The sequence below is a fragment of the Macrobrachium rosenbergii genome, chromosome 54 (genome assembly GCF_040412425.1).
Source record: "Macrobrachium rosenbergii isolate ZJJX-2024 chromosome 54, ASM4041242v1, whole genome shotgun sequence".
Classification (NCBI taxonomy): domain Eukaryota; kingdom Metazoa; phylum Arthropoda; class Malacostraca; order Decapoda; family Palaemonidae; genus Macrobrachium; species Macrobrachium rosenbergii.
Window position 1 is genome coordinate 52,676,512 of NC_089794.1, and position 17,500 is coordinate 52,694,011.

General features: G+C 35.8%; 1 protein-coding gene across 4 annotated transcripts in view; it reads left to right on the forward strand.

Annotated features, from left to right (window-relative positions):
• Window positions 1-17,500, forward strand: part of LOC136835081 (uncharacterized) — a 194,150-nt gene that overhangs the window by 6,466 nt on the left and 170,184 nt on the right. The window contains exons 2-3 of one of the 4 annotated variants that reach the window (XM_067098262.1): window positions 11,856-11,973; window positions 12,984-13,626. The exons of 2 other annotated variants lie outside the window; for them this stretch is intronic. In XM_067098262.1, coding sequence (XP_066954363.1) covers window positions 11,856-11,973; window positions 12,984-13,313 — 448 coding nt within the window. In that variant the 3' untranslated portion in view covers window positions 13,314-13,626. Of the gene's footprint in view, window positions 1-11,855; window positions 11,974-12,983; window positions 13,627-17,500 lie in introns of those variants that run through there. One more of the 4 variants, XM_067098264.1, reaches the window with a different exon arrangement.

Sequence of the window (17,500 nt, forward strand, 5' to 3'; positions counted from 1 at the left end):
ATCTTCATTTCTTGGCCGTCTTCATGGGTTTCTTGTTGGGCTCGCTGCTACAAATGAATGATAATGTCCTTACTTGTATCTTGGGTGTATTCAAACATTGTGTAACTAACATGTGTAACTTACTTGTGTACTTGTTGCTTGACTTTATCAATGCAAGTATAGACTTCTCTTTTGCATAGAAACTTCTACATTTTAATGACTAACTCAAAAGTATGACTGGCAACTTGGGTCGGAAAATCAAAGTAGTACTTATGAATATTTTGTGACTGGCAAAACAAATCGGTAAGCTTTCGCTATTAAAGTATCTCTAAGAAACGAAGATCGTAAACGTGTTAGTTCTACGGGAAAATAAGTAATTACTATTTCTACTTCTAGTGTTAGTATAATTCATGCACTCCTTTCAATGTTGACATGTTATGGGTTATGCCAAGACTTCGCCTTGATGAGGTATGCTTAACATATTCACAAATCTTACAAACTGTATTTCTCATTTCTTTACCTTTTACTTCTATGATTAGTACGCTGATACACATATTCGTGATTTGAAAACAAGATTCTCGTTGAAATCATTTAAAAACCTGTCTTAAACTTCTACCTCATTCTTCTATTAGTGATAGTGGGTTGCAAATCCCTAAAGATGACTGTTAACCCTTCTGACTTTAATACGTTACATTTCAGAAATTTTACTTTACTTTCTTGCTTCCTAAGTAATTCCCTCAGTTAAAGAAAAGTAAATTCAAAGTTACGGTGCCTTAACCCCAAATTCTTTTGTTACAAGACCGACTAATTAAAGTAAGCATTGCAACATTATATAAAAAACAGTTTCATTACTAAGTCAACCAATGAAGGCAAACTCAGCAATAAAGAAATCAAACACAGGGAATAATAGGATGAATTGATGGGTTTGTTCTTATCATTATTACTGAAATGTGACTTCTATTTCTTAGGTTATATCTAGTTTTTTCTTCTGAAGTAGCTTCTTCCAATTCTTCAGTCAGTTCTGCCTCTTTAACTTCTTTTGTTCTCTTGACTTTATCTTTATTTATCCAAAATCCTTCTTCTTCTAATGATTCAGCATATGTGGAAGGTATTACTTCATTCACCTTTTCACTTTCACCTTAGTCTCTTGCACATCTAAGTCTCTTGCACATCTATGACCTTGTATGGCCCTGTGAATTTAGTGGCTAACTTGTAATTAATTCCACTTCTTACTTCCTTCTTGAGGTAAACTTCATCGCCTATCTTGTAATCTACTGGCCTTAATCCTTCTTGATACCTGTCTATCATATTCTTCTGAGCTTCCTCTAAATTCTTGTGTAATTGCTTATGAATTACCTTGAAATTCCCAATTCTTATTTTCATAATGTCTTCAGAGTAATTAGGCTGTAGTGGCTGATTTAGCCACGCATATGGTAATCTTGGTTCATATCCCATTAAAGCTTTTATGGGTGTTGCTTGAGTACTTGTATGATACTTAGCGTTTAGTGATAATTGGACTAAAGGTAAATTGACGTCCCAATCAGGATCCTGTCCTACTGTATGCCTTAATGCATCTAGAACCTTTCGGTTATTTCTTTCTGCTAAGCCATTACTAGCTGGATGATACGGTTGTATCGTTACCTTTTCTACCTTGAATGCATCACAAATTTCTTGAACCAATGAGTTATTGAACTCGGTGCCATTATCAGATATAATGAGCTGTGGGGCAGAATACCTACAAAATATCTTATCAAAAAGAGCGATTGCACACTCTTTAGCTCCTTTACTAGTTAATGGTATTAACTCTGTATATCTAGTGAGTGCGTCAATACACACTAATATATTTCTATTCCCCTTACTCGTGGTGTGAAGATTAGTGATCAGATCTATGGCTACTCTTTCAAATGGAGTCTGTGGAATGGGATATTTCCCTAGAGGTACTTCCTTATCTGTTCTTCCCTTGTAACTGTTGCAAGTATTGCAGCTCTTCACGTAATTACTAACATCCTTGTAAATTCCTTTCCAATGAAAAGATCTTTTAACTAGTCTAACTGTCTCATCCCTTCCTGGGTGAGCTCTCATGTCATCGTCATGCATTAACTCAATGACTTTATTTCTTAGGCTCCTTGGTACTATTCTTTTATGGAGTACTCTAGTAATTGATCAAACGGGTCATACTTGTGACACATCCAAACTAGTACGTCGTCTATGACGTTTACCGCGTCTATGGGGCATCCAATTCTGTTACTTAGTTCTGCTCGTTCCTTTTGACTAAATTCTCTTTTATTTTCTACAAAATCGAAGATCTCCTTTAAATCTTCATCACTTTTTTTGTTCACTTATGAAATTTTGTCTGGAAAGTTCTTCTGTGTAATGCATGGTAAATACATTGCTTATGAATTCGGCCTGTTCTGCTTCGTGACCTATCAAGTTTATACTATCAATTTGGTTACTATGCCTTGATAAGGCGTCTGCCACTTTATTGGCCTTCCTGGAACATATTTCAACTCTATGTCATAGTCTTGGGCTGTCATAAACCAACGAGCTCTACGTCCGGAAAAATTCGGATTCTTAAGCATTTCTACTGCGGCGGAATGATCAGTGAATACAGTTATCTTGTACCCGAATATGATATACCTGAAGTGTTTTAAAGCATCTATTATGGCTAAAGACTCTAGGTCTGTTACTGAGTAGTTTACTTCTGTGGGCTTTAGCTTTCTACTGTAATATGCTATAGCATTATATTTGTTATCATGTCTTTGCATTAAGCATGCTCCTATACCAGTGCGACTTGCATCTGTAGCTAAAAAGAATTCTTTACTGAAATCTGGGAAACTAAGTACGGGAGAATGAGTTAACCTTTCCTTTAGTTCATCAAATGCTTCTTGTTGCCTTGTTTTCCATACGAATGACACGTGTTCCTTTAATAACTCCGTCAGCGGTGCGGATATTGTTGCAAAATTCTTTATGTACTTGCAGTAAAAACCTGCTAATCCCAAAATGACTTCACATCCTTCTTACATTGAGGTGTAGGATACTCTTTGATTGACTTAACCTTTAAGTCGTTTACTTCCACACCCTTTCCACTTAGTGTGTGTCCCAGGTAGTCTATTTTCCTTCTGAGGAAATTGCACTTCTTTAACTTCAATTTAAGATTCGCTTTCCTCAGTCTCTTTAGTACTTCTCTTACCAGTTTTATGTGTTCTTCAATTGTATCTGTTGCTATTATCAAATCGTCTATATAGCAATGTACATCCTTGCCTAATAAATCACCTAAAATCTTATCCATTAATCTCACAAAGGTTACTGGGCTTGATTTCAGACCAAAAGGCATTCTCACATATTGATATCTACCGTTGCTTGTACTAAAGGCAGTTAATGGTTTACTTTCCTCGTCCAAAGGAATTTGTAAAAATCCTTGCAACAAATCTATTGTGGTAAAGTATTTCTTGGATCCGATCGTTGTGATAAGATCTCTCATAGACGGCATTGGATAAGGATCATTTTCGGTTATCTCGTTTAACCTTCTGAAATCTACCACTACTCTGTAGGTTTTATCCCTTTTTGGAACTAGCAAAAGTGGGAAAGACCATGGAGATTTTGATGGTTCTATTATTCCTTGCCTATCCATTTTTTGTACTTCTCTTCCAATGATCTCCTTCTGGGAATGGGCTACTCTATAGGCTGGTATGTAGGTTGGCTTTGTGTTTTGTGGAATGTCTATTCTATGCGTTATTTCACCTGTGTTACCTAGTGTATCGCCCTCCATAGCGACTATGTCTTGGTATTCGCTTAGCAAATCTATGAGTTTCTCTCTAGCACAATCTTCTTTAATATCTTTCAAGTGAGACCCTATCTTAGCTCTTCTCAGTCTTATGTCCTGGGCTAAATTTTCATTTTCTTTATTGATTGGTGCTACCGTTTCCTTCTCTACAACTTGAATGGGAATGGTGTATACCTCTGCTAAACCTAATTCTGTTCCCTGTGTTAGCCTAACCTTTCCTCCTCTGTTATTCATAACCTGCAAAGCTATTTTACCCTGCCTGACTTCATGTAGACTAGAAGAGTAATGTACCCCCTTTACTTGCGCTTCTTCAGTAAGCGTGAGAATTTCCTTCCCTTCAAAAATTGGATTTACTGTACATTCTATCCATGCGCTCTCTCAGGTTTAAGTCTTAACTCCCTGTCTAATTTCAAGTAAGTTTCTTGGTTGGATTCTAAGTGAGTATTTATCTGTTGAGAGCTTGTGCTGTATACTGAATATCTGCCCTCTGTCGTGTCTTTCTTTAGAATACTTCTCAATGAAGAGTGCTCTCGAGTCAGGATTCTTCCTGTTAATTTACATAGAGGTATTCTAGAAATTTTATGACCCCTTCTAATCACTAATTGCTCTCTAGGTGCATTAATGCTGATACCTTCTCTAGCCATAGTTGGATAACCAATTAGCAAATGTGCAAACCCTAACTGTATATCTCTTACTACTAGAACCTTCTCCTTTAGTGAAATTCTTCCTAGCTTAAAAGGAAAATCTATTTGTCCTACTATTCTGATATTATTACCCTGAACGTCTGTGATTCTGCAGTCTACTGCTGGGTTCAAACTTAAGTGAGAAAAATACATCTGATACACCTTTTCTGACATTATATTCTTAGGACTTCCTGTATCAAAGAATGTGGCAATAGGTCTCTTTAAACCAACATGTGCGGGAAATACTGGTCTATAATTATATTCATTCCCTATATTAACTTTGCTAACCTGTCTAGTTTGGCTTAGGTTTTGCAATCCGGTCCTTCCCTCTATTATGAAGGAAGACCCATTATACCACTGGAGTGAAAATTTACCATTGCGTCATCCGATATACTCGCAGTTTGGTTAGTATCTTGATACCTATTTGGGTTTGAACCCTATTCCTTCTAGCTTGTGGAGACTGACTACGGTCTCTACCTCTGCCTCTTGACTGAGATCTATATCTAGGTGTTGAAGCAGGTCTATTTCTGCAATCTCGAGCGCTATGCCCGGCTCTCTTATGAAAAGGGCAGTGGCTATCCCTCGACAGTCACTGGCATAATGTCCCTTCTTCTGACAGTTATAACACGTGACTGTTGAAAATCCCCCTTGAGTTGTATTACCTAACGTCCTAATTCTGATTCTATCTAGATTCCTAGAACTATTTTGTCCTCTTTCTTCGTGTCCTATGGTGACTAAAGGTCTGTATACGGGGTTCCCTTCGTGATTTCTACCTAAGATTCTTGCTACTTCCTCTTCGATCTCAGCTATGTCATCTGAAGTCTCCCATTTTCGGGTCATCCTTCCAATAGCTTCGGCTGGCAAACTTCCAATCATGAATGCTAACCTAATAATGGTTTTGACGTCAGCTACTGACATTTTATCTGTCTCTGCCCATTTAGTGGATGTAACTAAGTGACCCCATTCATTCATATTGTTGTATACCTGGGAACTCATCCCTTGGTAGCTTCTTTTATCTGCCTTATAACAGTGAGCTAACCTTGCAAGGCTGATAACGGGATCTGTTTCGCCTACTGTGGAATATACCTTCCTAAAGAACTGTTTCATTTCTTCCCAATTCTTAAGTCTCTGATATGTCTCGGAATGGACATATCGTTCTAAGTCTCCCCCTGCTTCCAGATCCAGATAACTCTTCGCTTCACTGAGTTTTTCGCTATCTGTGCCTATTATGTTATTAAGATGTATGCCTACCTGCTCTATCCAGTTTTCTAAGTTACAGGCACCCTGACCTTCTTTCCTTCCGCAAAATTTGGCTATATGGTTAATTGCATGTCTTTTATGTGTACCTACAGCTGCTGAGACTGGGCTAGTTGACTGTGTTCCCCTATCCATAGTTAAATTATTGGTTTGACTTCTTGTGTAAACAGGAGTTCTTACACTATTAGTTTGTGCCGATCTCCTCCTGGGCATTTATTCACTAATGACAAACACTTTCTTAACCACTGAGTATAATGGCAGTAATAACAAAGCAAATAAAGTCAACCAGTTCTTAAAATCACAAAAAAATTCACAAAAGGTGATAAACACTTCTATCTTACTTAAAGTAAAATTAATCAATCACTAAAATTTCCCCGAAATTCTAAATTACCGATTTGCGGTGTTAAACAAAAAAAAATCCCTTAACTTCCAATTATCCTTGACAGTGCTGGTAAAACAAATAAATAAATTATCACTCGCTTCAAAAAAAAATTAAAGAAAAAATAATCTTCGAAAAACTTATGATTCTGAACACCTTTAAGCGAACAAAAAAACAAGTTGAGATTTCTCGATCGAAAAATATATAAATTTCAGCTAATGAATGTTACATAAGAAATTAAATGCTTAAAATAACCGTAGAATGACACAAATAAAATACAGAAATTATGGGTTAGTCATGCCAAACGTTAAATAAAGTTTAGTAATACCAAATGTTGTATAAAATTTAGTAAAAAGATCGATAGGTGCTTAGTTTAAAGAAAGAGAAAAGGAAAAAAACTCTTGTTGCCAAGTCTATGTAATTTACGTATGAGTTTTGTGTTTTCAAATGAATATCAATACAAGTGTTCTTAGTCGACTTAATTTTGTGTGTTTCTAACTCAATGAAAAAAAAATTTCTACGTGTGTGTGTGTGACCGTAAGGACATTCTTACTGTGAGTCGTTTTTTTCTCTCGTCTTTCTGCGCGTATTCTCTCGGCAGCTTGATTTCGTTATTCGTAGGCTTTCATCCAAGGGTTGGGTTGTTCGTTCGTCTTCTTCTTCGCCTTCTTCTTCAGCGTCCTTCCGTCACTGCGCCTTAGCTGGGGATCTGGCTCTCACTCGATCACGGGAATCATCGTGGCGTCGACAGGAAAAGGGCCTCTCTCTCTCTCTCTCTCTGGGGCGTAGTCTTCTGCTTTGTCGTAGCGTTGTGTGTGTTGCGTGGGGCGTATTTTATTTCTTCTTTGCAGAGTGGCGTATGTTATGTTTTGTCTTTGGTGTTTTTCTTTGATCACTTGTTTATTCTATTTTCAATTGTTTATCTCACTTCACTGTTTCGCCAACTGTTCGTGATCACTACATGTACACCCGCGGATATCTCACTTAGCTGTTGTAATCTCACTGATCGCCATCGGCTGCAGCTTTTGTTATCTCACTTAGCTCTTGTTATCCCACTGCTCTCGTTATCCCACCGCTCGCTACCAGCTGTTGTCGGACCCTGTTTCTTTCCTTCAAAGGGCCCAACACTAAGGTAAGCGCGTCCGGCGTAGGGCGTGTGGTAATTGTCGTAAGTAGGAACAAGTGGCTCTTTAAAACAGTTATTAAATTGTAAATTACCGAGGTTAAAGGGAAAATGATTAATTGTTCCCGTTTCTTCTTTATTTGTGATTTTTGTCTTACAGTTCCACCTATAGTTCTTAACTGTTTCTTAATGGTTCGAGACTTTAAGATAATGGTTTCGAGACTTTGAAATAATGGTTTCGAGAGACTTAACGAATTAGATTACGGGACTATTGTTTGAGAGAGTCTTTCTTCACTAACACACTTCTTCTCTTTCTGTCCTTTCTGCTTCCCACACTTCGGAATAGTTCTCTCTCTCTATCTTCCCACTCTGCAGCTTTTCTCTCTGTCTCTCTTTTTCTCTCCGAGACTTTTTCTCTCCCACCCCTTTTTCTCTGTGTCCTTTCCTGTATGCCTGTCCTTATATCTCCCATTTTCCCTTGTGTCAACCATGACGTCATATTCTGGGCAGGTACTGCTTTTTCTGAGGCACCTCCTCCACTTGCTTCATTCCAACTTTTGGAGGTGTGTTTTAAGGAATTCCTGTTGATTATTGGGTATTTGCTCCTTGTAGGATGTGCCTAGGTCTCTGGCACTGATGGCATTTGATTGGCCAAAACATCTAGGCTTGACCTGTGGGCGTGGCTTATTTCCTTGGGCTATCCTCGAAGTCAAGGGGGTTGAGGTTTTCCCACACTCTTACTAACCATAAGGTTCCTTCGCAGGACCCTCGTGGATTTCAGAAGGCACGGCCAGATGCAATTTCTCTTAGCGCCTCATTAGTGCTGGTGTGTTCTTGAAGATATGGTTGGAGACTTGTTTTGACAGACTGGGGATTTATTGCGTTACGGTCCTCCGTACTGACCCAAATGGAAATAGGATATTTCTACTTCGAAAAATACCTTTTTCTCTATTCACTGATACATATATATATATATATATATATATATATATATATATATATATATATATATATATATATATATATATATATATATATATATATATATTATATATACATATATATACATACATACATATATCTATCTATATATATATATATATATATATATATATATATATATATATATATATATATATATATATATATATATATATATATGTATGTATGTATGTATATATATATATATATATATGTATGTATGTGTATATATATATATATATATATATATATATATATATATATATATATATATATATATATATATATATATATATATATATATATATATATATATATACATAGATCTGTGTTTGTGTATTTATATTGTTCGTTTTGAATCATCTCGCACAAACCAAAAATCTTTTGACCTGACGCCATATCTTTGGAGTTGCATTCATCGATGTGAATTTAAAGAGAGGGTGCAAGATTCATTTGTTTTGCAAATTCGAGTTTCAGAGCCTTGTGCCAGTTCGAATATCCTACCACACATGAAATTCATAAACTGATGTGAAGGAGAAATTCCTGAGACACTCAGTGACCCAGGTCGAATGAGTTATAAATAGTTCATATGCTGTAGCGACGCAGGGGATGTTTTAGAGCCCGTTGTAAAATCGCTAGATGTTGTCTGCTGGACATGTAATGGTATGGCGCATTTTTGAAAAATTTAGGATGGTTCTTTTGACTGCTGTGGGTCGTAGGGAGAGAGAGAGAGAGAGAGAGAGAGAGAGAGAGAGAGAGAGAGAGAGAGAGAAGCTAACATGGGTAATCAGTTCTATGTTCAAATATATACCATCGTACAATTAAGAGTGGAAGGACCATGAAGAAAATATACCATTATTTATAGGGGAAGCTTCCATTATTCATGAGCTATAGTCTTCGTTGTTCTCTCAACAATGGCAGTTCGATGTTGTCACGCATTCGGAGTGAAGTTACCTCACAAGAATATCGTATGTTGTTCCATGGTCACAATTTTTAGATTTGCTTCTTGCAATTGTGGCGCAATATCATATTTTAATCCCCAGACTTCTCCTTTATCACGAAACAGTTTGCAAAGTCGAGTGTCATCTTATCCATTAAGAACTTCATTTGATATCCCTCTACACTAGAATTCTATCGTCGTCAGTTTGGAACTTCAGATGTTCAGGCGAAGACACAATGTATTACTATAATACAGTTCTTCTTGTATTTAATAATTACGTACATTTTTAATTAGTTATTTTTTATTTGTTAATTTATCTTTTTTCTAATAAGTGATCTCTTTCTGTATCCCCCATTGTCTTCTGTTACTGCTTTCGAATGAACACCTTAATATTCTTTGGAAGCTTGAATTTCAAGCCAATGGCCCCTGTAGGCTTGTTCCATATGAAGAGGGTTTCTCTTCAGAATAATAATAATAATAATAACAATAACTTTGTTTTAAGGCACACGTTATGTTTTGGCAGTCATATCCGCCTTGCGCTAACCTTGTAAAATAAAAAAAATGCTTTTCAATCTTTAGCGCCTACTTAATGCCATTAACGAGGTACTCACCACGACGAGAATATCCTTACTTAAAGGCGAAATTCTAAGGGTAAAAAAAAAAAAAATTCCGTTGTCTTCACTTATACCGATGCGGTTTGATCTCACACGTATCCAAAACTGATTGATTTATTCATTTGAGCAAATGGCGTCACTCACCCAAGGGTAAATTGCCTTTGAAAAGAACACAAGCTGCCGCCAGTGATATAAGCCTTTATGATTTAGATGCTGACCATCCGGAAATCTTTAAAAGGAAAAGATGAGAACTTTACATCCCCGAAGGAAACTTCCAATAATTCGTTATTTAAACGTTCAGTCAGCCGCGTCGGTTCGAGGCTTCGTTTTTCATGAGCTTCTTTTAAATGACGTTTTTCTTTTTATGATACAGCACACCTCATTAAAACGACGACTAGAGATGTGATAAAAGAAGATGCCCAATAAAAAAATGTAAAGGCATACTACAAATATATTATATATACGTTTACTGAACTTGTGTGTATATGCACATCCACATAGCCTATATGCTCACACACAGACACACTTTATATATATATATATATATATATATATATATATATATATATATATATATATATATATATATATATATATATGTGTGTGTGTATATGTATGTATGTATGTATATTATGCATGTGGGTGTGCGTGTTTGAGTACTGATGGGATTCAATTATCTGGCAACATATTCACTTGAAACATGGAAAAGTCATGACTTTTAAGTAAACAAATAAATCCCACCCCCTCTCTCTCTCTCTCTCTCACACTAAATTCAGTAAATTGAAGAATCGATAATACTGAGACATTTTACGATACGGAGGATATAATATAGACAATAGCCTGAAGCCTAAAGCTAAATAGCTTGTATTTCATGATCAAGTGTCTGGTAAAATAGGATGAGAGAGATGAAAAGACCAGGAAAATCTCTTACACAGCTTCAAGATAGAAGCATATATATATATATATATATATATATATATATATATATATATATATATATATATATATATATATATATATATATATATATATATATATATATATATATATATATATATATATATATATATATATATATATATATATATATATATATATATATATATATATATATATATATATATATAATCAGAAAGCTACAAACGTCCTTTAATATCCAATTCACTCTACCTCCAGGAAGTAATATATTTTCATATATGTTACCGAAGGGGAATTTTTTAGTTGATAATAAGTCCACCGTCCCGTGGGGTCGAACCAGCGACGGACGAGGAATCAGGACTACAATGACACACTAACCAGTCGGCCACAAGAGAGGGTATAAGTGAATACCATCTCCCATCAAGGTAGAGTGAATTGGATATTAAAGGACGTTTGTAGCTTTCTGATTGTATATGAATCACGGTGGTGTGATAAATAGTCATATATATATATATATATATATATATATATATATATATATATATATATATATATATATATATATATATATATATATATATATATATATGTATTATATATATATATAATAATGTATATACATACATATATACACACACACATATATATATATATATATATATATATATATATATATATATATATATATATATATATATGTATATATATATATATATATATATATACACACACACACATTCATGCATACAACATCCATACAAAACAAACTGGATAACATTTTTTCCATTTAATAGAGTTTGCCCAATTTTAAATTACAATCATAGCTGCTCAATGATATCCGATTTTATTCAGAGAAAAATGTACGTTAATGAAGATTGTAAATGCATTATTTTATCGTTTGACTGGCACATAACCTTTTGGTTGAATCTGTTCATGAATACTGAATCAAGACCGACGCCCTTGTACTTTTTGAGATTTCAAGTTATCTTGAATTTAATAATCTGATTTTTTTATTTGGCACTGTAGAAACATTTTCAACAGCAGGTTAAACTTTACTGACTGTAGTAATATTTCCGCTCTTGTAGCTGATGTATTTCTTTCACAGAAATAAATACCCATTTTTATCTTTATGCTGGTTACCGTTATCATTAAAGTTTCTCAGATGTGTATAACTTTTTTTTTTTATTTCTGTCACAGCAGATATCCCCAGAGATGCTCAGTGACTGCTCAGAGTGGCCACATGCTGATGTCAGCATCCGCAACTGATATCAGGAACATCGCTTTCACGGACCTGCATCCAGATTACCCTTCTAAGGTCAGTATGATCACTTCCAAATGTTTCTGGTTCTTATCTTCCTTCAGGTTTCTCAAATTATCTTACAGAGATATTATGTCTGCTAAATTTTATGTGGATGAATGAGAATTGTCTTTTCTCGAAACCAGAACTATTATGTCAACTTTAGCCACTTTTTTTTCTAGAGTGATTGATTTTCGATCATGTCTGAGTATTTTTCATGCCCATTGGAATTATTGATAGAATTTCGATCTACGGATAGATGATCTATCTTTCAGCTTACTCGAGTTTGAGATGAATGATGTGTCATTTCTATTCTGCGGCTAATTTCTTGTCAGTTCCCTTGTTCTTTTATTTAGCGATCGATTTCCTGATATTGCTTTGTTCCTAGGTCGGTGGTTAATTTATTGTCATTATCCTTATAGTAGATAGCTAATTCCTCTTTTACGCTTTAGCACTCTTCAGTGACTCTTTGTAATAGTTTACCCATTTTCACATGACTAGTTCTTTGTGATTCCTTTCTTTCAGGAACTAATTTTTTGTCGGTATTTAGTGCTTACTTTATGTGCTAGGTTTCCTCATTTCCTTTTCTCTTTTCACCAGGTAATTTCTTGTCTGTTCGTTTTTACTTTTTCTGTGGTTATACTCCCAGGCAGTAATTTAAGATTTTTCGAGGAACAATGCTCATCATTTCCTTATCCCTTTTGTGACAACTCTCTTGTTCATGCTTGATCCTTATTTTAGCAGTAATTTCCTGCCGTTACCTTATGCTAATTTCTAACTATTGCTTCATATCTATTTCCACAATTAATTTCTTGACCAAGCTTCATCGATTTTGTCAACTGATTTCCTGTCATTTTCTTATTTACTTCCATAAACTGATCTCCACTCATTACTTTATAGAATATCAAGAAACAACTTCTTGCCATTGATTTATACAAACTTCATTTTATCATCACCTCATTTCTGTATCCTCAACTAATATCGACATAATGTCCTAATTTCTTGTCGCTGCTTGATCTCTGGTGCAGCGATTTGGTGGCAGCGTCTGTCGGTCCGAGAGCCAGTGGGCCTCACCAGCCATCACCTCGACCGTCTTCCCGGACGACCAGCCCCGCCACGCCCCCCACGAGGCCAGCGAAAGTGGGATATTCGACTCTCGCAGCCTCCCGCGTCAGAATGGCAACAGGCTGAGTAGGTTCGCCTCGACCTCCTCCTTCAGCAGCGAAGGAGGCACTCCATGCAGCTGCTGTCCGAGGAAGAAGAGGAGCCACAGGAATTTAGGTCCCCGAGAGGACACGTACCATCCAACCGAAGCCAAAGAGACCCTCAGCAATGGAACCAGCGAGGAGGTGCTGTGAGCGATAAGGTGCACGGAGATTTTTCATAATAGCCGACGCTTTTATTTTCATTCTTTTTTGACGGCTCATACTGGCTTATTATTATCATTATTATTATACAAAAGTATAAGAGAACGATAATCTATGGCTTTTAAAAAGACCACACTATGAAAAACTTCCGAATTCTTGAGAATATGTATCATTTCACCGCCTGCTAATCAGTCTTTAATGTTAAGATGGATGTGGAAATTATGGTACAAATTAATATAAAATTCGTACTTATAAATGTGTATATGTTTAAGGAGTTGTGAAGAGCGTACACGGTCTATGTATAGTGGCAAGCATTATATATATATATATATATATATATATATATATATATATATATATATATATATATATATATATATATATATATATATATATATATATATATATATATATATATATATATATATATATATATAGTTAAAACTTCATTAACTGGATAATAATCATACTACCTTAAATTATCACACTCATATCAACTTCCAACTTCCATAATGACTTGTTTTATGTCACCATGCTTTGTGTTACGTGTTTCAGATTACGTCATGTGAAAGTGGCTGGAACTACACTATAACAAGCCTATTGAATATACGGGTGCAAAAACTACCTAAAAGTTTATTATTATCTTATTTAGTTAGAGAGCGATGACCATTATGATATATTGCAGCAAAGGGTGCTTCAGTGGACAAGAGTTAGTGTTGATTTTGGCGAAATTACCCAAATTGGTGGACGTCCATATCAGTCTTAAAAAGGGCGAGACATTTGTGTAAGTGTTGTATAAGCCGTGACTTGTCTTTGGGAAATGCAACATTCTCTCTGCTATGTCAGACCTTGCTACCTTTCTGATGTTCGTTACGCTGCTACCCCTGGAGGCATCCTCCTTCTGGAGAGACTAAGTGACATTCCCCCTTCATGAATACCAAAGCATAAAAATCGTGGATATTTCGTGCAATGTGTCTCTGTGGTTTCTCAGATTCTTCTGTAGTGTCAAATTTCGGTTTCCTGTGAAAACAAGTGTTTATTATGTTGTGGAGAGTTGTAAAACCTAGATTTCCGAAAATAACAAAAGAAATCCAAATATATTGTTTGATGTAAGGGACACGAAAATCGTATCAGAAGCAACGTGATTGTGTTGTTGGCAATGTTGTCATAACCTGCTTAGTTGTAATTACCATTTCGAGATTGCATTTTGCTTCTGTGATCTACAGAAGGACAGAGACTTGGCAGACTGACAGATTCCGTGTTCTCAAACAGAGATCGGGTGAAACTGCTGATCCGCATTTTCCATGTTTATGATATATGTAACAATACAGTGTATATTTGTGAAATAAATTCAGGGTCATTGTTTATGTTGGTTCTTTCCCATGTAAAGTGCAAAGTGAGTGGTTCTCAGTGCATTTGCATAAGCTCTTACGTAAAACTGGGGAACGTTTCAGAACATTGTTTTCAACAGGACGTCAGTTACAGAGGGTCGTGGTTTCTAAGGCCTACGGAGACTCAAGGGTAGGTTGTCATGGATGCCCTGTTATCATTATGTACTAATAGATTATGTGAATGATTAAAGTATGTTACTGAACTTTCTGAAACACTAGTGATTTTAAAATGAGATAATAATTGAAGCTTTATTTTTTCTTCCATATTTCCTTTCCACACATTCCTCCACCTTTATTCGTTTCATCCTTATTCCCCATTTTAACCTCGCCTTTGCAACACCTGTATATTGGCCTATTTCTTGATTTTGACAAGCACACGTCTTCACAAGACACGAGGGAGGTCAACTGCTGGAAAATCTTTGTTCAATTCGTAAATCTAATTTCTGTAAGTTGAGTCTTCACCTCAGGCATTTTCTTTCGGATACAGGAATAGGATTAGTTCATTGATACCGTGCACTTGTTGACGCAACAGACGTCCTCAAGACCACTATTATTCCTTGAAAGGTGAGTCACACCTCCTTGTGTACTGTACATTCAGCAGGTCAGGAGACAATGCAGAGGCGAAAGCTCCATTTGCCATGCTGTTTTTGGATGCCGCCACTGTCCAGTGTAGGAGCCTGACTAAAGGCCCCCAAGGGTCTGATCCCTCCTACGGTTTTCAATGGCGGTGCTGGATATAATTCATCCAAGAAGGATTTCACAACCTTAAGAACACCAATAATCGTCGAACCTTATCTTGCAGCAGTCGTACCATTGCCCTTGCAGCAGTCGTACCATTGCACTGACAAGTGAATAAGGTTAAATATCACCTCTGTAACCAGAAGTCGCAGGCTCTGCACTCCTAATCCTTTCTTAACCTCGTGATAGCCAGAGTAAATATTTTATTATTTGGTCAGTAAAAATCTAATTTATACTGTTGTATTGTTAAAAGAAAATCTACTAAAAAATCATGATTATTGTTCTTATAAAAAGAGAAACACTGGCATCCAGTCTTCAAGAATCAAGAGTGAGAAAAGGATCAGGTAAATGATTGGTAAAAACCCGCGCCTGTTTCACATTTTTTTGTTCCTTTAAAACTGTTTCTGTTTGGTACAATAGTTTTTTTTCCTTTTGGAAAAGGTAAAAGACAATAAAAAAAATCATTATGTTCTTGTCTGAACCACAGTTTCTGAGATTTAATATCTGATGTCCAGTTGATGTTCTTTTCACAACAGTGGATTCTATTGTTAAGCTTCGCAATCTCAGCTTAAAATTATATTGGTTGTGCTTATCAAAAATTCAAAACGTAACTCACCCTATTTTGTTTCTCAGGATTTAGGTAGATAAATAGCCACAGATAACCTTCAAATGTTTCAGTAACACACCTGAAATACTGTAGTTGTAATATTTTATCATTTTAATTTTGCTTCATATTAAACACAGTTTTTATTTATAAATAACACCTGAAGAAATGCTCCATCAGCTGGTAAAAAATTTATTCACTTCCATTAGACAATAATAAAATTCGATTGGTAAAAACAGTAACAGATGTAACAAAAAAAAAGGGATATTAATGTGCCCTCTTTAGCACAACAATGAAATAGAAAGTAAGTGACAAATGTAGGTTTAAATGATCTACATATATCATATACCTGACTTAGAATGAAATAGAAAGCAAGTGACAAATGTAGGTTTAAATGATCTACATTTATCACATACCTGACCTAGCAAGAATGATTTGTGAACAATTATCGATCCCAGAGTTTTGCATCAAGTGCTTCCTGGTACAGGCTCTTCGCGGTCTTTCTAGCCCGAGACATTTCCCTGACCTTTATTACCTGATATCCGGTGTCTTTCAGTGCGAAAGGAGCCTTGGTATGTGCCGCCAGATCTTATGGGACATTCTGGCTCTATGACGATGGACGTTAGAGACTGAGGGAGAGAGACAAAATGACGGCGAAGATAGAGACGGACAGGAGCCCAACAGACAGCAAAAGACAAAGAAGTCAAGTCCGTTCATGACTGCACACTTCATTTGTGCTCCTGTTGAATTAAGAAGTATATTATTTACTTAGTGGCTAGTTGACTGTGGTGAATTACAGCCATGGTAGACGACTACATAAACCTATCAACGCATATATATATATATATATATATATATATATATATATATATATATATATATATATATATATATATATATATATATATATATATGATTATTATATTCATTTATTGGCTACATAACTTTGATTAGATCTTGCTATGTCTGCCTTCCTGTCCGTCTCTTTTTAGATTGAATATCTCTGGCGGGTTTTCTCATGTGTCTTGCTTCAATGGATTATTTTTCAAAGCCCTGTTCGTTTTATTCTTGTTCCAATTTATTTGGACTCTCAGCAGGCTTTTCAAGAGAAGCAATTGAGAATCCCTAAGTTAAAAGAAGAATACGATCTTCTTGCTGAAAGGAGGAAGGAATTCGGCTCATTATTTCGCAAGCAACAGCTTTTGAACCTTTGTCCCCGCGAGCAGCAGCCTCCAGGAATCTGGTGGTGGTGTTATTCCAAAGGGTTGGTAAGACCTGGAAAATATGATCAGCAATATGAGCAATCAGGTTAATTTGTGAACATTGTCGTATGTACCTACCTACACGCATCATGTTCTTCTAAGTGGAATTAGAGATTGTATCATTTGTAAATTAAAAAGAAATAGATTGATTAACCCAAATAAGTAAATGACCCCATCTTTGAA